General features: G+C 39.6%; 1 protein-coding gene across 2 annotated transcripts in view; it reads right to left on the reverse strand.

The window, feature by feature from the left end:
- The window catches only part of LOC108437661 (splicing factor SWAP), a 133400-nt gene that overhangs the window by 84545 nt on the left and 23802 nt on the right, over positions 1–25053 (reverse strand). For both annotated transcript variants that reach the window (XM_017714909.2, XM_017714902.2), the window contains exons 8-10: positions 18204–18492; positions 17932–18096; positions 16173–16266 (exon numbers count right to left, since the gene is read on the reverse strand). In XM_017714909.2, the coding sequence (XP_017570398.1) occupies positions 16173–16266; positions 17932–18096; positions 18204–18492 (548 nt within the window). The remainder of the gene's footprint in view (positions 1–16172; positions 16267–17931; positions 18097–18203; positions 18493–25053) is intronic.

Below are 25053 nucleotides of genomic sequence, written 5' to 3' on the forward strand. Positions count from 1 at the left end.
GGCCTGTAACTCTGTACCCCAGAACGTCAATGACCTGAGGGCCGACCTTCAAGAAGAGCGGGATGCCATGCCTCAGCAGACAATAAGTCGACTTGTGAATAGCATGAGACGTTATCAAGCTGTAATTGATGCTCAAGGGCACATGACAAGTTATTGAGACACTGACATTTTTTGTTGTGGTATACCCACCACTGTTGTTGGCTTTTGTTTGAATAAATTGTTTGAGATGAGGAAACCACCACTGCATGCTTCTACTTAAATGCCCTACTTTCATGATATTTCATGAACTTTTTACATTTTCCATAAATTTCACCCAAAAGCCAAATATCCTTAACTTTTTTATATATATATATACATATATATACACACACACACACACGTATGTACATCTGTGTGTGTGTGTGTGTGTGTGTCTGACCTATGAAAAGGCACTCTTAAGGAGTTGGTCTAATAATATTCCTGTGAAAATTAGTCTAGAGCCTTGCAGCGTTGCTGTGCCCACACATACCTGCCTCATAATGTCATGTCTCAGTGCTCTCCACACATACAGCTGGTGTGCATCCAAATACAAAAAAAAGAAATCTGATCATGAAGCACAGCTTCTCACATTTTTAGTTGTCACTTGTAATTTTAAGGGTCACTGTTATTTTATATTTATTGTCATTCATTTTAACCTATGCATTTTTTTCATTTGGAGCAGCAGAAACATTAAATTAAAAGCATTATACTGTAATTACTTATTAATAGTCACCATCTGATAAGCCTATCTGCAAGACATTTAATTAATACAATTACGTCTTTTCAAATACCAGGTGCTCTGGATGTTGCATAACTTAATTCTCAAGGTTAAACGGCTTTCTCACTTATCAAGGAATCATCTACAGCTGTTTATCATTCTGTACAAATCTAACATTCCTTACTCAGATGAATTAGTTGGTATGTACTACGTTATAAAATTGTGCCATCATAATAAAACCGTTGCATACCTTTAATTGCCTTTTTTACCTGACAGTGTTCCCAAACTTTGGAATTGTGATTCCATTTTGAACAATTAATGCATACATTTACAGAAATGGCAAACGTACATGTTCATCTACATGCATATTCTGTGTGGCATTTCTCTTGATTTTAGTAAGACCAAAATAAATCTGCAAGGACAAAAACATGAATAAACACATGGATTTGCCCCTCGCTGATAATTACTACCTAACAGCAGTTTAATTCTAGGCTAGAGGGAACAAAGTGCACAGCTCACAGGATATAGGCCATCGTGGACTGTTATTACTGACAGAAAGGAATATAAGGCATGCGAATACATTTGACAACAAATAGGAAAATATATTAATTATAAAAGAACTTTAAACGTCATTGCCCGTCTCCTTCCTTTCATGTTTATGCCAATCCTCAGGATTAGAAAAGAATGAGGCAACCACACCTGAGGGTGAAAAACAAAACAGTTCTAAAATGACTGTTTTAATTACCAAAAGCTAAAGAAGTGCTTTAAAGAAAGGCAGAGCAAAGACATCCCTGGTGTGAGATGAAGCAAAAAAGCAGTAGACTCAATAGCCTCAGAATGAAGAAGGCCAGAATCATAAAAATGAGCATTAACATTTAAAACGTGTTAACAGCGTTAAGGGCTCTGACCTGATCTGAAAGGTCTGCCAATCTGAATTTCTCCATTAGATCTTGACAAAACATGTAGAAACAAGGATATTACTTAATGGTACTTGGCATTAAGTGTAGAGTGAAGATGAGAAACGATGACAGTCATTTCTAAGATGGAGAAAACATTTCTCTTAGTAATTCCCTTATTTTTCTTTGCCCTCCTCCCCAAACTGGGTGAGAACACAGAATAATTAGAGCATATGTCTGATTCCTATATGCAGCTATATCAGTGATTGGATGCCTGCTAGGACAAAAGCAGTGCCAAGATAAAGAGATAAAAGAACTTTATCATATTTATCTGAACAAGTAAGTCCAGTCAAACTCATACCACCATATCCACTTATGGAAATGAGTTACGTGAGGAAAGTGAAAGCTGAATTCATCGTTAGCTTACACTTGCCGGAAGATAAAAACATTCCTTGCGTTTCATGTGATGGTCACAGAGTACAAACACTGCCATTCTGAGGACTGAAAAGGCTTCTGACTGCACTTGCTGTTGAAATGCTTTCCTAATTGTGCTGATGTTGGTTACAACAGCCATAAAGGGAGAGAAGAATTAGAACTTTTCATGAATTCTGTTGCTTTTTCTTATCAATTTAACTGCAAAATAGATTCAGAATAAACATTAGGTAATTCTAAGATCAGAACAATCTATCTGACCACAAGAAGCCTCCTTCATTCCTGTGTGGTGTGATCAAATCCCTATCCCAAATCCCTGTGTAAAAATGATCAAATTGTAAGTCGCTCTGGATAAGAGCGTCAGCCAAAGGCCATAAATGTGAATGTAAATCAAATGAAAAAGTCTTTAAAATACATACAACAAACCAAACACTTTTCCTGCCTAAAAACAGCATTTTCTACCAAAATAAATAAATAAACCAAAACAAATAATCATATGCCGGCAGCAATGACTCACCAGCAGGTTGCAGAAGTCACTGACAGGCTGCCCTCTTTATTGGCATATCCCACTCAAGCTGGCATGTGCCAGTGGTAAATGCCACACACTATTCCACAGAATCTTCCTGCCACAAATCACTTTTCTTCATATTAACATATCTGGCTAAGTATTTAAGCACATCACCAGGATCACAGTCTATTTGTCTTGGGGGCCAAACCGCAATGCTGGTGGTGGGAACACACCTTAAGCAGCCCTGATCTAGGCCTTGTAGTGAACACTGAAATCTATTTACTTGCTAAACAAAATGTGAGCTAATGAAGTACAGACTGCATGTATACTTCAGAGTTTGCAAAATATAACCTCTTACACAACATGTACTTCGCTCACAGCCTCCGGCAACAGTCATCGGCATGTTAAACATGATTTTTTAATGCGTTATGTTTTACACATGCCTTCGACATTACTCATTATTTTAATAATTTATATGAGGAAAATCAATGAGGTTCTACTTGTGATTGGCATATTCTATTACATACTGGCACATTCCACTGCAGCACATTAAATGTCACTTCTTACATGCCAGTGGCAAAAAACCTAAAATACCAGTCCACAGATCTTCCACCCCCAGGAAATGACAGATTATTTTGTCTTTTCTGAAATACGGTTGCTTCTTCTTCTAAAGGAATTAATTTTTTCCCCCACATCTCGTTACATTGTGCAAAAGTCAGAGACTAAAATTCATTTACTTTTTTGCAGTAAAATACCAATTAAATTCATTTTTCAGTGTTGATAAAAAATGAAAATATGTTCAACAAAAAGAAAAAGACAGAAGCCTCAACAAGTAAACAAAGTCAAATTTGTCCGTTTTCAATGTGCCCGCATTTTGGCTTTATTCCAATTTCCATTCAGAAGACCTGGTTTTAGTTTTTCAAAGAATTCTGCAGATATTTTTCCACAGTTCAGTCTTAGGTTGCATTTTCTAATCCCCACACAGACACACGCACATTTAAACCGTTTATTCTTTTGGGGGGAGCTGGAGTCTATCCTAGCAGTCCTAGGGCCGAAGGCAAGAAACATCCCTGACAGGTCGCCAGTCCATCGCAGGACATACAGTAAAACAGACAGAGAAACATATACATCCACACAGACACACTTTCAACCTAGGGGCAATTTGGCATGTCCAACTGGCCTGACTGCTATGGGAGGAAACCCACACAGACACAGGGAGAACATTTAAACTCCACACCATGGTCACCTGGCTGGGAACTGAACTTGCTGTGAGGCGACGGCTCTACCCACCACACCACCGTGCCAATCATCCCAAAAAAATTCAATGGGGGATCTGGGCTCTGGGGAGGTCACTCCACTGATCTGAGAACACCAGCAGCTTCTTGTTTGATTTCCAAATGTTTCCCAGCGAGGCTTCTTGACACTTACACATCCTCCTTCTTATCGTCAAACTTTTTCAGACCTGAGACAAGAGTGGAGCTTGATTTATCCCCCTCTCCAAAAGATTAAAGCTATAAGTTTTGTTTATCAGGAGGTGACAGTTTTTGTGGTCTGTCAGGTCTTGCACAATTGTTCCAATTGGTCTGTATCTTTGAGTCGTATATTCTTTCACTCGTTTTCTTTTGATTTTCCCCTTCCATTAGGCAAACGGATTACCTCATCTTTGTCCTCAGAAATATCTCCTAAAAAAATAATAACTTTTACTTCATGGCTGTTTTACAATAATGAGAAGTCTCTGCTTTTCACACAGTATTGTACATTCATAGTGTAATGTCAGAAACCAGGTCCTAAATATGGTGGCCACGATAGATCATGTGATGAAACAGAAGAATGTTATCTGGAAGAATGAAAACAATAACTGAGCCAAAATCTGAGAAAACTCCCAAAAATGCAATTCCACTTTTCATTAAAAGTGACTATGCCAGGGATTTCATTCAAACATACATGCCAAACCCCAAAGCTGAAACTATAAGCCTTGAAGCACGGGAATTTATTCCTAACTCTGAGATCCAAAAAGATGCAGTGCAAAACCATATTGATGATTTATTGAGCACAGGGGGTTTGCCAGACAGCTTGATTATATGATGCAAAGATGATCAACAATGGCACAGCTGAGGAAACGGAAGACGAAGCCCTCTTCATGAAACTTTATGAGTGGAACGCACAAGAAACGCTGTTCTCACATTTCAAAATAACTCAAAGTTATCAAGGATGGCAAATAAGGATAAAAAGCAAATGTCTCTTCTCTCAGCTCTAGGCTTGACATCATGCCAGGATCCACAACCTGATTGTTTTCTGGGTGATTGCTTGTTTACTGCTCTCCAGCAATAAAATGAGACATCTGGTTATTAAAGCCTCTCTCTCCAGGGCACAAGCACACCCAGACTTTATGTGGTCATTGATTGGGCAGACTCATGTGGTGGATGCTGGTCTTCATTTACTTGCAAACTGGCTTTCCTGTCCATATACGAAATAGAGGATGTCTTCAGCTGAACTTTAATTCAATATGTCATGAGGTTGCCATATCCTTGTTTTTGCATTACTGAGTGTTGCTATGAATAGACACTCTACTGCTTAGCCATTCCAGAATGAAAGAAATAATAAAAACACGCCTCTGTAGCTGAAGCAGAGAAAAGCCTGAGCGCTTAGACCATTGATTTTATTCTATAGCATTCAAATGCTATGACTGAGCTTTGAGTAAATTTATTTTGCTGAAAAGAGTGATTATGGTATACAAAGGCCTTAATCTTTCAACTTTGAGAATACAAAAGAGCCAAGAGCTCCATTTCATGCTGATTAGCAATAAAAGCTAATTAAACTTTGGTTCACTTGTCATTTTATATTATCCACAGCTAGTAAATCAAACAGAACTGCTGTGCCAGAGACTGACTCAACTTATCCAACTGTCACAAATAGCATCACAAACAATAGAAACATGACGATCCAGGAAAGAAAAAAAAAAAAAAAAAAAAAAAAAACCACATAAAATTAAAAAATAAATCGGTTCCAAAATAGATCCAGATGCAAGCTTTGAAGTTTAAAAGCTTCCACTGAACACACGCAAGCCACACTCTCCCACCTCCCATAGACATAATAAAAATAACACTATTCATAAACTAGGCCATCAGCTTCGTGCTTGTAAACTGGTTTGTAAAGATGTAAAGTACACATAAAAGCAAATACTCTGAAAAAAGAGAGAAAAAAAAGGCAGAAAATTGCCAAAAGTCTTTATAACTAAGACTTTTTTAGAAGGTTACATGTTCTTCTGCTTCTAATTCCATAATAGCTGCTAATGGACACTTCAGAACAATTGAACACCTCAAAAGTAATCAACCAACCAAGACATGCCGAGTGCGGAGCTACAAGACTAATGTGGCTAACAAGTAATGGCCTTAATGTCACCAATTAGCGCTAGAGGTGCACTAATTACGGACGCAACTAAATTTTAGCAACCCAAAGAGAAAAAGGGGTCGAAAAAAACAAAGCCTACAACCAAGTATCAAAATCTAACACAGTGGTAAGAAATGCTCCATGTTCCCTTTTCTTTCCAGTCCTGGTCAGGACAGGCTCTTTGAAACAGTTTGTATGAGGAACACTGGACAAGCGACACAATCTCTGCTCATCGCAAGTGTCAGGAGGGGGTTCAACATTCAAGAAGTTCCACTGCAGGTTTGAAAACACAACATTCTGTTAACCATATATAATACAAACAAATACACACAACACAGGAGAAGGGAAGTCCCTGCTAGGATGCTGTAGCTATCTGCAGCCATAGATTTTTCACAAAAAAAGTGCAAACTATAACAAAAAAATAATAATAACTCCTTGCTTAGGATAACTATCCATATAAAATGGTTTAGTAAAGCATTCAAATGAGCTTTTACACCATACACCATTACGTAATAAACTGGAACAGTCAGTCAGTAATCTTAATCTAATCACGATATAAATTGTTGGCCACACCAGCCACCACCGCTGCTACTCCCACTACTGTTTTAGCTACGCAATTAACTTGTGCATTTTTATAGTTAACAGTATGTCAGTGTCAAAAACCCTGTGATCTCTATATTTTAGTTGCGGTGCACAACTGAAGAAGCAAACTTGGTACACCCAATATGTCCTTCCTGACGGACTAAACTAGGGGTATGGATAAAAATGTCTAAATTTGATTTTTTGCCAAACTATCGCTTTAAATGACTCGGCTTCCCCTTAGTGAAAGCAGGCAAGTCTGCGGTAAAGAGGCTAGACTGCAATTAAAGGCAAGGGCAAAGTTTTATAGCCTACTTAACTTTCAGGTCACTGTAATAAGTTAAAATAAAATTGATTTTCAACTCACAAGGTATGCCTAAATCTTATTGAAAAAAAATTAATCCACCTTGGGGCCACTGCACCCTTTAAAAGGGTGCACGCTAATGCCACCCTATAAAAGACTTTATGGTGGAGGTGACGGAAAAAATACACACTCAACAAAAATAAAAATGAGGTTCAGCTGGAGCCGACAGGCTCAGCTGAGACAAAGTGAAATCTGAACCAAATGTCTTTTTCTCTGGAGTGGCACCCAGAGCAGTAAAGCTTTAAACACCCAGACAAATTAACACATACATACTCAACTCTAAATAAGCCAAGTGTTCTTTGATGATCGTAAGTTGGTGGAAAGACTCGGACAAGCACCTACCGCAGAAGGAATACTGTCAGAAAAGGACGTCCCGAACCGTGACATAGACTGAAATGAGACTTTTTAAGCAAGTCAAGTGCCGAGTCAGGAAATCCAGCATGCTCATCCATTTTACATCAAGACTTCACAGCTGTACTGGATGACAGCTATGAGACAGGAGGATGGAGGATTAATGGAGAGTAGGCTGTTGCGCTTGGCAAGCAGTGTGTTGACAACACGCACCCGGTCTTGAGCTGCATTCTGAGACAGGAGTGTGCTTGAAGCGCATAGAGAACTAATTGATTGCTGTCAGCTCAGGGCTCTCTGTGTCCTTTCTCTGAACTTGCAGCTCTGCCTTTACCAAACTCAAACTCAAAACTGGCCCGAACTGACTCAGCAGGAGAGCTGAACATCGCCGACAAAAGCCCTGTTTAACGGTCAAACAGCATGAATGATTTTTCTGCCTCCACTCCGATCATGCAGAGCCTGAGAGCCTGAGGAGAGAACCGATACTACTTTAAAGCTGCTTCACATGCATACAGAAGACCACAATGCACAGAGACAGTACAGAGGTTTACAATGATAGAGTAAACACAACACAATGATATGGTTTGATGGCCCAAGTCTGTACAAGGCTGGGGTAAAGGGAATCTAGCCTAATAGGGATTTGCCCATACACGTTGGATAATTAATATCAATACTTCTGTCAAGGGGTGCAAATTTGGTCTGAGAAGTTGGGGGAGGGGGGGAGGGGGGGGGAAATCAATGTCAGAAGTCTAAAGCTCACATACAGAAATTTAAACATAAAACTGCATAAAACAATGTCTACATTTACACTTATATTGATCACATGCCTTATATGTCAATGTTAAAAGCAAACAACACTTTATTTGGATGATCCACTGGAGATTCTTTGTTAATGTTCAATATATATTTAAGCAACATTCAACTGAATAGTCATTAAGTGCCACTGAACTTGAAGTTGAATGTAACGGAGATGGTTCACTGTAGATGCTTTGCAAATGCTCAGTCTGCCTTTCAGTAACAATCACCTAAATAGCCATTAAATTCAACTGAACTTGAAGTTCAGTGTGAAAAGGTTTCTTAAATCTATCCCTAAACCCTAAACCTAATGTTGCTGATAATCAACTGAGGATCACCAGAAAGTTTGTTAGTGATTTAAGTAGCAGTAGAGCATCTATAGGGGACCATCCAAATAAAGTGGGGCTGCAAATAATAATATGTACAGGACTAAAAATATCATGCACATCCTGTGTAGAGATTCAGCTGTGTTGCATTTTTTTTCTTTCCATTGTCACCAAAATTCTCAGTCTGACCTGCAGGTTGTTATAAGTCTTCTTCTTCTTCTTTCGGCTGCTCCCTTTAGGGGTTGCCACAGCAGATCATCTGCCTCCATCTTGCCCTATCCATTGCCTCCTCTACTTTCACACCAACAACCTCTATGTCCACCTTCACTACATCCATAAACCTTCTCTGAGGTCTACCTCTTCTCCTTCTACCCGGCAACTCCATCTCCAACATTCTTTGGCCAATATATCCACTATTCCTCCTCAACACATGTCCAAACCATCTCAACCTGGCCTCTCTGGCTTTATCTCCAAACTGCTCCACCTTCACTGTCCCTCTGATCTGCTCATTTCTAATCTTGTCCATCCTTGTCATCTTCATCTCCGCCACCTCCAGCTCAGCCTCCTGTCTTTTAGACAGAGCCACAGTCTCCAAACCATACGTCATAGCAGGACGCACTACTGTCTTGTAAACCTTCCCTTTCACTCTTGCTGCCATCCTTCTGTCACACATCAGCCCTGACACCCGTCTCCACCCACTCCATCCTGCCTGCACCCTCTTCTTCACCTCTTTTCTGCACTCTCCATTGCTCTGGATGGTTGACCCAAGATATTTGAAGTGATACACCTTTAAGACTTCTACTCCTTGCATCTTCACCTTTCCACCTGCCTCCCTCTCATTCACACACATGTATTCTGTCTTGTCTCTACTGACCTTGGACATTACCACACTAGGAAAAAAAAATAAGCCTTTGAAATATCTCTCGCCAGAAATGAAAAAACGCAGAGGGACGAAGGTTGTCAAGTGCATAGAAGTGTAGTTGCTGTGTCCCGTGCAACATGAGGATGCATTATGCATAGATATTATATTATCTAACTTTGCACTTTATACTACAAAAGACATTTAAGTCTTTCAGCTCATTGCTTGTGTGTGTGGTTTTAACTGTGCAAGAGAGACTTTTTAATCTGTTGAAATTACAAATGAAGTAAAAAAATACATCTTTTAATTTTTATGAAGTAATTAGCATGATTACCAGAAGACTACATCACAGGAAAGAAATTAAAACTGGATACACTGCTGTTGCTAATGATTCTTTGGAAATGTACTAAATGGGTATCAGTTAATGTGCACAGTTTGGAAGCTGTGAACATCAGTTACTGTCTCTACAGGTTGAAAATTGAATTTTTTTAATTAGTAAACATGTGTGACATTTTTAAAGTTTGAAAAGGGAAACATGCCAGGTCTCAATGATTTCAACGACGTTCTACTGCCATAGTAGACCATTTAAACTTGAGCCGATTAGGTAACTGAATGCCCTTTAAGATGGTGTCAGGGATTCCACTGAAAGGTAAAAAGTGAAACCAAGTGGATGAGGCCACATTAAAACAGGTATTAAAACTGGTTTTAAAACATGTAAAGCGTTTTGTTTAGACAACAATGGCAAAGTCACCAGCGAAAGTTGGCTTTTAAACTCAGAAAGGTCATAAATAAGCAAAGCCAAAAATCTAGTCATTTTCTTTTTTGTGCTCTGGAGAATTAGGCAGTGAATACGTTCACCCCTCTGTTAACACAGTGCTTAATCATGCTGGGTGTCTAAGGTTGGGAGGCACAGAAAATAATTTAGCCAACTGCCAGATTAAGTTTCCTGAACAGGTGAGGAAATTAGCCAAAACAGTAGCGCTGGAGAGACAACGCAACAAGTCTAAAAGAGAAATTACAAGGCCGGGCAACAAATAAAACCAGACATAGCCGCTGCTCCTACACTGCTGCCCCAGGAAGAACGGGCCATTTCTCCCAATTCTCTCTCTAATACTCCTCAAATTCATTCCCCCTCTCCTTTACTCTTCATTTCTTTTTCTCCACCTCCATAACCCCTGAATTTCTTAGGTTAATCTCTTCACTCTTACTTTCTTCCACACTCTTTCTATTTGGGGAGTTGCAGGCTGCAGGTCTCATGTCTCCTCAGGAGGGCTGAAGGTAAAAGCTATATCTAGGAAGACTTATCCCCACCTTTGTGTTCTCTGGATTACAGAGCAGGGGGCGGTAGAGCTGGTCTGCTGAAAGATCTGAGAGCAGTCCTGCTTTTAGGTTACAATGATCCAGCTGCCTCTCATTCCACATCGATCCAGGATCAGCTAACTTTACCCAAATTCTAGTTTCTGGAGCAGACGCCTTAGTTCAGCAGTTATGTCTTGTAACACTAAATTTTGACTTGGAATTGAATAGACAGGCATATGATTGTGTGTGACAGCTCCCATCAGTTTCAACCAAATTCCATTTTCTTGCTGTAAATGGACATTAAACAGATTGAAGTTTCTCGTGTTTGTCCCCAGATGTTTTTGTTACGAGGTCACATGTGGCTTCACAAAACTACAAGCAATCTAGCAACACTTGCTGTGCTGTTTGAATGTGACCGTAACGAGTCATGCGGGAGAGAAGACCGTGTTCAAATACTCATTTTTAGTGCGCAATACCAGCAGGTGCAGACTGAGTACATTTCCCACTGCTTGTCAGCTAGCTAGGTTGCATGCTATCACATATTCTTGGAAATAAAGGCAAGAGAGCACCACTACAGTGCATAAGCAATGGCAAACATATTTGGAACGCACCTGGTATTAAATACTGTTGCCTCAAATTAGAACTCTATAAGCCCTTCTTCTGACTTTGGCCAGAGGCTATGTCGGTTTTTGTTGCTTAACTTGTCCAAGAACCATCTACTTTGACAGAATGAGGCTATTCGACTGACATGCGAAATTGTTTTTGTGAGAAAAGCTCAGTTTCAGGTTTCAGACAGTACGCTAATGAAAAACAGTGCTGAACTGCATGGCTGTATAGAAGACGCAAATGTTTTCAAATATTTCTATGATTGAATCAAATTTTAGCAAATACTTGTCCTAGCCCTAATGCTAATCTGAGGCCTCATTGCCAAATTACACCTAAGATTAATGAAAATGGGTTGCATCTGGCCACACCTCATAGTCACAAGCCAACGACTCCGAGTGGACGAATAAAGTGTCCATTCTGGGAGCAGGAATGGAGACACTCACTAAACACTTGAGCATCTGCTTCAGAGTGGCACAACAGCATTAGACAGCCAGAGCTAGCAGGACTGAGATTACTGCCGCTGCGAGAAAAGGATTCTATTTGAACTCGGCCCCGCTAAGCCCGTCTTTAGCCTGGGATGAAAAGAAAGGTGTGCTCAATGCCCCCTGGGCCAAGCTTCACATCTCAGACATGAACACACCAATACACTCACAGACAAGACTGACATTACAGCCTCAAAGCATATGGTTACTTCAGCCCATATTCTCTCGCTCAAACACACAACAAAGCAAACACTTCAAAAGAATACATGTCAATAAATACTGACCCAGTGCTTCTCATCATAAAAAAGGGCATTTTTTTGTTTTCTGTCAATTCAGTAGCCGTAAACATTTCCGAATCTACTAACAGAAAATCGATGTAGACCCATGAAAGGCCACATTGGACTAAATTCAACTGCAGGCTCCATGCACAATCAATTATATAAGGTAAGTCTTCAAAAACAAACATCAGAAGACCAAATGAACACTGCAAAAAAACAGGAAAAGCAACGCCCTTCCAGTTTGCTCATATCCTATGTTCACCATAATGTTATTTGCTCTGGCTAACACTCATGAGGAATACAAATGGGGCACTTAGTGCACTTAAAGCAAACGGCTTTATAAATCTCTCTCCTTCTGTGTCACTTAACCCTTAATATTTGGTTTTATAATGTGGTGCCATGCAGTTAAGTCCATCTTCCCTCTCCATTAAGAGTGACTGGTGAGCTGATAGTCGCTAATGAAAGGAAAATGACCAGTAGACGGAGTATAATGGATTCATAATGTCATACTCGCCAGGACGCATAATGCTAACATCTAATAAATAAACAGATGCAGAATGTAAATGCAGAAACACACAGAACATGCAGCAGAGCAGTGTGGTGTCCTGGCTTCACATAGCCCCTATTCCAAAGTTCATCTATCAGCTGGAATCAAAGCACCAGGAAATGTGTATTAGCCATCCTCTGTAAGGAAGATTTCCAGTAGTCCTATTATCTCCTTTGGATAAACTGCAGTAACTGCACTAGCTTGACTTAAAACACAAATATAGATGTAAATACTGTTGTCACTTAAATGTCATCTCACAACGCAGATAATGCTTCACTTACAATTCAGACTGGAACTGAGCTCAGGCATCACTAAAGAGCACAGCTTCTGTAGTAGATTCTAGTTTTTACCCCCCTAAAGCTCAAATGGCTTTATGTTTTACCTAAAGAGGAGGGCAATGTCATTTTTACTGGTGTTTCTCGGTAATTTTAGTAGTTTGATTTTATGTGGTAAGGTTGATTGTTCGCTGTGAATTCCCAAGCTAACAGCAATGCTAGTAACAGTGCATTCACTTAGGAAAGAAAGATAGATGCTTAGGGTTAAAAAAATAACAGCGAAATTAAACATTTTAATGTTTTTTTTCACATTTCTTGAGGAAAGGCACTGCATAAATATAGCAGCCATTCTTATCGCTGTCATTTACACCAACTTATTTGAATCAGTCATAAACATTACAGATGTCCTGTGGTAAACTGGCATCAACCCACCACCCATTGAAAAACTAATCCAGTCCGAACATCACTCAAAACATTGTTTTCCTTTGGACAAACAAGCCTGCCAACAGACTAATGAAAAAAGAGTATATTTCTGTGTGGGCAATCTGAAACCCAAAGTCACCATCTGGTGACCATGGTGAGTGATTTGTTAGGTCAGTAGACTGTACACACAGTGGGGATTTGTGATTGACAAACACTTGTCAGAAACCAACTAGCAACCTGTTTGCAGTGTCATAACGGGGCTCTGAAATACTGTTAGCGGGTGTAAAACAGAACATGAACATTTTGCCATCTCAAGTTTAGCTACAGGTCAGAACAAAGGGTTGCAGCATCAGCAACACAGTTCAAAGGTTAGCCGTGCTCTACAACAGGGCCCAGTTGATGTACCGGTTGCCCGCCAATGTTAGCTGGCTGCAAATTTATCTGTACAATTCCCACCAACAAAGCTCTGATGATCAGTGTCTTCTTTCATATTGTACTAGACGTCCAACACAGAGAAAATCACTTTCACTGATCTAATGCAGGCCTTAAATTCAGTTTCCATTCCTGGATTTCGTTCTTAATGGTAGTTGATGGAACTAACTGGCCACCCTGTGTTATCCCAACTAGAGACGAGTCATGAAAGTTAAATAAATAAATAATTCATACTAACTTAGGATTTTTTTGATGCAAATGAGCTCTAACACTACACATAGAACCAGGTCATAAAACTGAGATGTCTCAAGACTCCCTTCACCATCAGAGGGAACTGAAGAGCAAGTGCCTCACATTTTGGTTTCTTATGTATACTTCAAAGAGGAAAGCAATGAAAGACTATTAAAGCTGGCTGAAGGTTACTGCTCACCAGACGATAAGGTCCGTGCCTTGCTCACTCTGGCACCACGCAGCAAAGAGAGCAATAGCAAATAAGAAGTGTCATAGAAAAGTAGAAAAAAAAAAACATCAAGGACAAGATCATTTGGCGCTTTACTCACACAGATACAACAAAATAAAATTGTCAATGTTGTTTAATAAATTTGTTATGTTTGTTATCAGCTAAATAACTTGTCACAAAGACTAAAAGGTATAAGGTGAAATTCAATATGACTAAACTAATAATAGTATCTGAGAAGAAAGCAGATTATTCGAATTTGTCTGTTGATATCTAAAGCTTTAGACTGATTCCCTTCTTGGTGAAAATATCAAACCACATCACCTACCATAGATGTGTGAACTGGGTTTAATATGGGTCAGAAGTTTTTTTTTTTTGGTGGCGGGGGTTTATTACCTGAATATTTTCAAAAAAATGCTGTAAAAATAAAAATATCAAATTTGACTAAAATGCTCATACCCAATTCTACCTAGCAATGACAAAATCTAGAAGCATGAACTGGATTCTAGGTGTGTATTTTAACCTCTGATCTAATGATGCCTTTATAGTGACAGTGCCTCTGTTCGCATCATAGCAATACATGCTGTATCGAAATTCAGTACCTTCACGGCATCAAAAAAAATTACTTTAATATTTCAGAGCATCAAAAAACTTCAAACACATTCAATACCAAATCTCAGTACTCAAGTAGTGAATCTTTTTCTAGTTCAAGATTTCTATTTTTTTTTCAAGGCTCTTCCAATCAGAAAGATCTTTCTAATATAGCTAAGAAAATGCAGCCCACATTCAAGGACACTAGTGAAGCATCCTTCTCACTCTTCTGTCGCCCTTTTTCTTTTATACACACATTTGACCGTATGACAGTTCAAGGGAAATACAGGTGGATTAACCCAACTACTGCAAGTTGTTTAAAAAAAAAAAAAAAAAAAAAAAAAAAAGGCAGTAAAATCTGTGTAAGAGGTTGTAAACTGAATGCTGGATTTGAAATGCACCTGCTTTTAGTGAGTTTAACAGCTTATTTATTTTAGTGTGACAAACATTTTGCATGATGTAACACAAACAAACACCCTTCATAATACAGTGCTACCGAGGACCCACCTTTATCGCATTAAGAGTGGCTGTTGGCTTTTAAATGACTTTAATATGTATGATATTAAAGTCAGCATTTTGATCTGAGTTACAGTTACAAAATGTACCCACGTACACCACATTATGCTCATTTGTTTAAACCACACCCACTTCTGGCTTGAAATTTAAAAGAAGGTATAGAAAAAAAATACTGCTCAATAATGTATTAATATTGGTACTGAAAAATTCTGAACAATACTCAGCTCTCAAATGATCAATATTGTGAAAATAACCCAAACATAGCTGTTAAAACTATTGAGGTGTAAAATTTAAATTCTAAATATAAAACTATATCTGCCAATATTGGTTATTATAAACTCAGTCACACCGTTTTCATATTGGCTGGGGCCTACTCTACATATCCAGAGATCCTAATCAGTGTAATCTGGTGGAAGATCAATTTTAAAATTGCTCACACAGTGGCAAAACATACATTAAGGTACTCATATTTAAGATAAAAAGAGCATAAAGAGCTGAAGGTTGCTTAGCTTACATCAACACTTCATCATGGCCTTGCATCATAAAGGGCCAGCAGAGCAGCCTTGAGATTTTGCAGCAAGTAAGTGAGAGTACAAAAAAAAAAAAAGCAGACCAAGGTCACAGGAAAAGTTGTATTAAGCTCAAATTTTAAATCAACCCCATGTGCAAAGAAATCTGCCTTGGTGAGCTGCACCTCGATAGTCCGCATGAGCACACTACGTGTTCTAGTGTGTTCAAGATAGGAGCTGTTCACACAGTAGAGATAAACTAACCGGCGAATCGGAGGCACAATGAGAGCTCCACAGCACTAATGGAATCCTAAGTATCTGCTGCATGAACAAAAGAGCTGATTTCTCAACAAAAGAAGCATATCTGACAGGCCAGGACACGACGATACCTATCCATATCCAGTTATCAACCTGAATGGAAAAGGAGTAATGGAGGAGGAGCGGGAAGACAGGCAAGAAATGGGTAAGATGCAATTGAGTAAGCGAAAAAAAAAGTAGGATAAAGGCTCTGGGACTGACAATACCTCTGGCAGGCTTAGGCCTTCTTTCTGCATGAAGTAGTGCTTTTTGAACTCGTAGTAAGTGTTGTACTGGTGCCAAGACTGCAGAAAGTCGAACCTTTGGGATACAAAAAAAAAAAAAAAAAAAGAAGACACAATCCAGCTTAGAATGGTTAGACTTATGAATGTTATTATTATAATACAGCTACTCTAAGCTCTGAGAAAAGACTTAACAGGGAATTTTAACACTTATGCTTAGATATAAACAAAATCATGCAGTTTCATGTGGAACGGTGCACTGTACAGAAATGTACTGACCTGGATTTCTTTACAGTGGTGGAACCACTAGTATGATGTCTATGCCTCAAATACAAGCACCTTATACACTCACCGGCCACTTTTTTTTTTTTTTTTAGGTACACCTTGCTAGTAAAAGGTTGGACCCCCTTTTGCCTTCAGAACTGCCTTAATTCTTTGTGGCATACTTTCAACAAGGTGTTGGAAACGTTCCTCAGAGATTTTGGTTGGTTATTTGAGTTACTGTTGCCTTTATATCATCTGGAACCAGTCTGCCCGTTCTCCTCTGACCTCTCACATCAACAAGGCATTTTCATCCACACAACTGCTCACTGGATATCTCCTCTTTTTCGGAGCATTCTCCATAAACCCTAGAGATGGTTGTGTGTGAAAATCCCAGTAGATCAGCAGTTTCTGAAATACTCAGACCAGCCCGTCTGGCACCAACAACCACGCCACGTTCAAAGTCTCTTAAATCCCCTTTCTTCCCCATTCTGATGCTCGGTCTGCACTTCAGCGGGTTGTTTTGACCGCCTCTACATGCCTAAATGCACTGAGTTGCGGCCATGTGATTGGCTGATTAGCTATTTGCTTTAACAAGCAATTGAACAGGTGGCTGGTGAGTGTATATTATCCAAAGCCTACATCTGTATGCACTGTATGTAATGTTAATGATAGTAAAAGAGAGACAAAATCTGAAAATAATTGGAGAAAACATGTTAAAATATGTTTTAGCCCTTTCAAATAATAAATGTGAGGTAGCTTGAAGAGGCAGTAAATGCCTTGGATGTCTGGTTCCCATCAGCACTCTAAACAATTCTAACTACATACGTATCTCTAGAACGGAGCATTTTACATCAAACCATTCTGAATGACTTTGTTCACATCTTAATCATTTAATTACACAGAAACTTTGAAAATGGTGGAATTCCACATTATGTTGGTACTAGGGTTTTAACTGGGCCTGAACTATTCATCCAAACCAGACTGTAAGCCAACAAAATTCTGTCTGAACTCAAGGTCCGATAACCGGAGACTAAATAAAACTTCACATTCTGAATGACATGTTAAGTTACCTCAACAACAATAACAGCCGTCTTTGGATTAACAGTAAAGAAAACAAACAAAAACTGAATATTAGCTAGCCATAATCCACTTCAACCAAGTTATTCTTCAATAAGTGCCTTTACTTAATGTCCCAAGTCTGGTTAACTCTACATAATGCTTTGTTCTTACGCTGACCTCAGAGACTATAGTGGCTGCCAACAACTTGAGCGACTGCAGTGTGCCAGACTAAAAAGTGCTTAAGGTAATAAAGAGTGGAACAAAAAAAGACAGAAACACTTAAAAAGGGGTAAATGCGGGTCAAAATCTGTTTAAGAGGGGAGAACCTCCGACAGACTGTGAGAAACCCTGATGTGAAATTTGAACCCGACCCAGACACAACAACATCAGGTTGTAGTTGGCGCAGACACTGGCAACTTACCGTGGGTCATTCTTAGCACGTACGCTGCTCTCAAACTTAACTCCATTTCGAGCCACATACTCAGCCAGCTTGTCAATAACGGGCTGGATGTCTGGTGGTGGGGGGATGATGGCTGCAGCAGGAGCTGAAACTGGCTGACAAACGCTAGCCTGAGGAAGGTGAGAGCTAAAGGGTAAGAGAAAGAAAAAGAAGCCATTAGTAGCTTGGGACCTTTTATCACTAGAAACCAGCTGCTATCTTGGGAGTAAGGTGATATGCTGTCAGATACACACCTGGTGCTGGGAAGACCAGCAGGGGCAGAATGAGAGACTGCAGTAGACACAGGGGCCAGGGCTGGGGCAGTGACAGCAGCAGGGGCTGACGGGAGAGCAGCCATGGGTTCAGGAGGAGGAGGAGTGGTGCCTGGTGGTGGAGGCGCTCCAGATGCTGAGTGTGCAGGTATCATGCCAGCAGGCATTGTGCCATAGTAGGCGCTGGCATCAATCCCAGGTGGTGGTGGGGCCAGGCAATACGTTCCATCCGGAAGCATACAATAACCATAATACATTGCAGCCACGTTAGCTGTGAAAACAGATAAAGAAATGAAATAAATGAGATTTAAGCCAAAAAAAGGCACATAAAATTTACAATGATCAGGCATAACATTATGACCAGGTGGACTGATAAGGTAGGAGTGTCTAATATAGTGGACAGTGAGTGGACACAGGGTTTAAAAACTCTAGCAGCACTGCTGTGTCTGATCCATTCAGACCAGCATAACACCCACTAACACACAACCATCACCACGTCAGTGTTACTGTGGTGCTGAGAATGATCCACCAACCAAATAGTACCTGCTTTGTGAGGGTCCATGTGGGTCCTGACCACTGAAGAACAGGGTAAAAGGGGGCTAACAAAGTATCAGAGAAACAGATGGACTACAGTCTGTAACTGTAGAACTACAAAGTGCATCTGTACAGTAAGTGGAGCTGATAAAATGGACAATGAGCGTATAAACAAGGAGGTGGTCAGCTTGTTATGTCTGATCGGTGTATATGAATACAAATGTTTGCTTAATCCTCGGCTTGCCTTTCAGGTATCATTTGGGTGGTGGGTCATTCTCAGCACTGCAGTAACACTGACATGGTGATGATGGGGTAGTGTGTGCTGCACTGGTCTGTGTGGATCAGACACGGCAGTGCTGCTGGAGTTTTTAAAACATCTGTGTCACCACTGGACTGAGAATAGTCCGCAAAGCAATGTTATCCAGCCAACAGCATCCTGTGGCCACTGATGAGGGACTAGACGACAACCAACACAAACTGCGCATGAGCCATCGTCTCTGACTTTACATCTACAAGGCGGATTGACAAAGTAGGAGTGTCTAATAGAGTGGACAGTGAGTGGACAGTGTTTAAAAACTCCAGCAGTACTGCTGTGAATTTGATTCTAATGATATGTGGAGATTTTATAGGCAAGTGCTTTTAAATGACGAACTTAGGTTCTCAAGACTAACCCTGTGCTATACATGTAAAAAGAATAGCTTAATGGCCATTTTGACTGGAAAAGAAATAAATGAAGGTGATCTCTAACTTTTACAGAACTGTAGGTCCGTCCGACTGAACAGGACTGTACATGACAGTCCTGCTAAGTATGCTGAAGAGAACATCTCCACCCAGGACTGACCTAATCAAAATCCAGACTAATCAAATTTGCTGCTTCAGGTGAAAAGGCAGGAAAACAGAGGGAAATCTGACAGTGATACAAATTAAAAATTAAATTTATCTCCAGATCATGCTCATAGTAATTAAATTTACTTTGTCAGGACTCGATAGAAAGAAAAGGGAGAAGGGGAAAAAATAATCTATTCTTCTGCGATACCAAGAACAATTCGGGTCGATTCAGGTCATGTTGAGCTCATGGATCTCATGTAACGGAGTTGTTTTTGTGCTGGAAGAACTCGTTACAAAACGTGCATTCATATTCTCTCCAAGGTCAAAGGGGAAAGATTTCATTACAAGACCTTCATTAAAAACCTACTTCGGTATAATCCCACATTCACGGTCTATTAATAGGAAAACACAAGTATTACAGCACAGTTGGTGCATAACACCAGAGACCGTCACATGAACTAGGGTTTCTAATTCAAACTATTTTTGGGACATTTTTCAACCCATTGCACAAGCAATGTACATTTAAATGAATTGTACGCACAGGACTCGGCCTAAAACATTCACACCGTGAAAAAAAAAAAGCACAAACAAAATTAAATTCAAATGGCCCTGCAGTGGCAGTAATGATATCTTCACAGTGTGTCTCTGAGCCAAAGCTTTTCTAACCCCACGCCAGAGCCAGGCCACTAGTCTTCGCCTGCTCATTCATGCCAGTTTAGCTTTCCGTTTGATTGCAGCCTCACATCAAAGACAGCTGTAACAGAGCCGCACGGGTGGGAGGAAAGGAGCATCAGGCTCTGGACACGGCTGCATTTACCACACATCCGAACCCTGTGAGTGTGTTTACTGTAACTCTCCAGCTCTCTGTAATGCTGTCTGTTGTCTGGGAATTCAGATTTAATAAAACACTGGCATCTGAATCTCCTGGACTAATGCTGCATAATATAAGGAAAACGCATGCTGTAAAGCACAATGCAAAAGACAAAAACCACCCTTTTTCTTCCCCAAATGAATTTTCAATATATGTTCATTCATTTCCATAATGAGATATAAAAAAGGAGAAAGTGGAAAAAACAGGAGTTTCCAAAAGTTCTAAATATTTTTTAAAAACAGAGAAAATGTGACTCCTAACAACCATGTAAGACCTTGTGGATCACTAAAACTCTCACCATAAGATAAAGAGCACAAAGCTTTATCTTTGAGAGAGAGAAGAAAATCAAGCTGCTCTTTTACTTCAGATCTGGGAAAAAAAAAATGGATGTCTGTCCATTCCATCACTGTGAGAAGACAAATTGACACTATGGGTCTGCAAGCATGTGTAGCTGCCAAGAAGCCCTTACTGAGATAAGCAGACACAGAAAAAGAACATATTCAAAACAAACAAATCCCACAGTCCAGAACATAACATCATTAAAATGTTTGAGATTACTTGTAGAGTAAGTAGAGTCCTTTGCAAAGAGTGGAAATTATATGCAGTTGTTGAGGTTTTGGTGGATAAATGAATCACTTTTCCAAAATTTTGTGGAAATGATATAAATGAAGAGCTGTCTGATATTTGTACAGTACTGTATAACTTTTTTTAAATATTTCAGACCTGTGATACAAGAAATAATAAAGATATACAAAGTGTATAGTCTTTATATCTGCTACATGTACTGAACAGGGGTCCAGACTGTGACTAAAATGGTCACATTTACGACCACAATTATTAATTTGCAAGTAATAACATTATTAAACTCTCCAGTGGCAACGGGTATCAACTTTGTATTATTATTACTTTTCTTGGCTAACTATGTTACTTTTCTATATTTATTAGCATCACATGGACACGTCCGCCTGTCAGAAAACAGCAGTGTGCTCACGGGATTTCAACCAGTGTGGCACATCTTGACAGACAGAGCAGATGAGCCGAGCTTTTTGCTGTGAATGTCGGCGTGTAGAAAATGGCGAAGCATAAATCTCTGATCTTTTTTCGCACAGTCTACGTCTCTGTCAGACCTTAAGAGGTTATCTGCTTAGCCCCAGTCTCAGTTAGGACTAGTGAGATAGAGAAAGACACACACAAAGATGAACTTGAACAACTGTCCACTTCAAGCACTTCATGCTAAAGTATACCCACAGAAAGATTTCAATACTTCTTGGCTTCTGGAATTTGTGTGGCTCAGGTATGAGACTATAAAGCAGACTATATTGCAAATTACTGTTTGAATGAAGCAAAGACACAGCTGGAAAAATGGGTTTAACAAGAATTTTCAAAGAGAGACTGAAAGAACACACCAAGCAATTTCATTATTGCAGTAAGAGCTCCTTAGCCTGCGCAGTGTCTTGTGCATGCAAAAAAAACCCCAGCTGTGAAAGAACTCAAAGAGCTTAAAATTAAACTCTGCCTACGTGAAAGTACATGAAGACCAACCCTTCACCAAATTCACCTCCCAAATGTTGCTAATGAGAAAAACAGACTGGATGTGCCAAAAATGTAACGTATGAAAACAATCAGGCATGATGGAAATCAGAGATATTTAAATCACAGAGCTGACCTGAGCTGTGCTGATTAATTTTATTGCATATTATTATTTGGCAGTTAAAAAAAAAAAAAAAAAAAAAAAAAAAAAAAATCAACTTGTACCTGATTTATCTTTTAGGTGCCTTTGTCTCCTTAAGCTAATTTTTGCCTGGAGCCTCATTGAACCTGAAACATTTATGAATGCATAATGGGACTAGTGTGTAAACCGTTAGACATCAGATAACATTATGAGAACATATTCCGTGTACCCAACGTGAACAAAACAATATTCTGGTGTTAAAAAAAATAAGCATTATTGCCACATATTAAAGCAAACAGCACAATTACTACAAAAGCCTTTGAACTCACTTAGCAAAGAGCAAAATAATACAAGCAAGAGCAAATAATGAAATAATTATAGCACAACTGCGACTTTTTGCTGGATAAACAACAACAATAGCTCAACTGCTTTTTCTGCAGATTTCTTTAACCAAATATTATGTACTTTAAAGCATTAGTGCAAATATAATTTGCTGCACAACAGTTCACACTCATAACTAAAACCATGAAAGTTAGCTCTGACTGCAGAAACAGACTCCCATATTATCAAACACTATGGTAATATAAACTATTTATCACAAACTATTACTTATTTATCGAACAAATAGCCTATTCATGTATACATTCCATGTCAAATCCAGAACAAAACCGCTTGCATGAGCTGGGAAAAGCCGAGGCAGATAAAACACTTCACATGCACACACATTTCGTCGCTCTGGATTAGAGAGTCTGCTAAATGAATAAATGTAAATGTGAGAGATATTTATGAATACGGGCACTGTTCTGAACACCAAATCGCTACTGAAGTGGGCCAGTCTTGTGAAGCTGAGTGGGTTCTGTAATTAGAGTGGGGCTGCTCCTCTGCTCTGTGCCACTCACGTCTCTTTACAATGTACTCCGTGTGGAAATTCATACGGTAACAATGATTAAAAAAAACACACATCATGTAGGTCTATCCTGAACTGTACTTCCCTTTGTTCTGGAAGCATGAGAGCTGAGATCTCTTGCAAGACTTGACGGAAGCTTTTGCAAGGCTTTGAGCACATATTGTTACAGTAGATCTGCCGGCAAGAAAACAGCTTATTTAACAGTTTGGTTTTTTTACTATTTTAACAGAGCAGGTAAAAGTGGCCCAAATCCAATCTTTTTCTTCATATGTGACAGATGTGTTGTCTGTGTCAGTGTGAACAACAAACTGAACACACTGAATCTGACATTCAATTCCAAATTGAGACACTTCCATGTGTGGTACCAAAATCCGATCTGTATCCGATCTGCAGCAATGCAACTCAATCTGAACAGCCAGATTGGAATACATGCAACTTTTACATCAATCCAACTTGACATTTATCATAATTTCATGCTGTTGAGACCTCAAACATGTAGGTTGATGTTTCTGTATCAAAAAATTAGAAGGCAACTGCTCCGTGTTTGAAAATATTTCATAAGAAATGTCCAAACGTGGGCGTAACAGTAAAAAGTCTGAAAGCAAAGTTTAAAGAATCTGAGGACACAAACCAACGAAGTGACTGTGCCCTTTTTACGGTGAGCTCCAACACAGTCTAGGTGCTGAGCCCAGCTGTCAGTCAATGAAGCTTCATGATGGCTCCTGTGATGCTGCTGAAATGGAAACTGAACCCTCCTGGAGCAGAAGGGTGTTTGTTCAGACATGATTGTTTACCTCTGCACATGACATGAAGCACTGTTCTTTTGCACATGCGGGTCGATTTGGGAGAGTGATCTGTTCGGACTAATGTCGCATGTAGGTCACACTTAAAATAAATTGTGAACATCCAAAGATAAAAATCTGATTTGGTGAGATTATCAGATTTGGGACACTTTTGCCTGCTATGTGAATGAAGCCTAAATCTAACAATGTTTCATTGTAAAGGCTCTTGCATGTCTTCTGCAATGAACACAAACAGAAAAAGCAGAAAAAGAACCAGTAGAAGTAAAACAAGCGGCTAAAACAAACAAACAAATTAAAAAAAAAGTGAAACAGCTGAAGCAGACGAAGAAGAAAAAGCAAAAGAAGCAGCAGATGTAGAAGACAAAGCAGAAGAACCAATGAGGAAGAAGCAGCTGAAGTAGCGGAAGAAGCAGAAGTAACAAATAAGCAAGAAGCAGGTGAAGAAGCAGCAGAATCGGAATAAGTAAAAAAGTAGCAGAAGAACTGGAAGAGAAAGCAGAAAAAGGAAAAGACCAGCAGAAGCAGCAGCTTAAGAAGCAAAAACAGCCAAGGAACCAAAAACAGCAGAAGATGCTGAAGGAGAAGCAGCAGCAGAAGAAAAGCAGACAGACAAATGTGCACATCACATGGACTACAGCTAAATTTCAAATTTCCTCTCAGACCTGGGATGGTGGTATTACTCAAAAATGGGCCATTATGACCGAATGGCTCCTCAGTTGATTACCTAGCCAGTTCACTTCCTACAGAGCTAGGGGTTGATTTGAGGTTTAGCCCAAATCACTGTTCAGCACAGCCTGAATAGGCCTATTCTGAACAATGGCAACAGGTGAGCCACCGTGGTGAGCTGAAGCAAATGCAGTAACGGAGCAGACAGGAGATATATTCAATCTAGTAGAAGAGGATGGGAGTTGCAAGAAATTTTTTTGGGAGCATGCGAGCGAGATGGAAATATCAGTCTTGGAGAGATCTCTATATGAGAGCACCTTTCAGGCCTCAACAGCCTAAAGGCTAAATGAGACATGACATTGTAAAGCCAGACATCTCCAAAACTAGGAAGCACAAACCACAAATGACATCTCTACAGCCATATGACATCAATGCTTTACTGGACAGAAAACAGAGAGAAAGGTGGGGTGGCGGGGTGAGGGGGTTGGGCAAATCATCCAATTATGGCCTGGTCCTCATTCCAAATCTTTCCTGGAAAAGCTTTCCGTTTC

The sequence above is a fragment of the Pygocentrus nattereri genome, chromosome 16, assembly GCF_015220715.1.
Source record: "Pygocentrus nattereri isolate fPygNat1 chromosome 16, fPygNat1.pri, whole genome shotgun sequence".
NCBI classification, from domain to species: domain Eukaryota; kingdom Metazoa; phylum Chordata; class Actinopteri; order Characiformes; family Serrasalmidae; genus Pygocentrus; species Pygocentrus nattereri.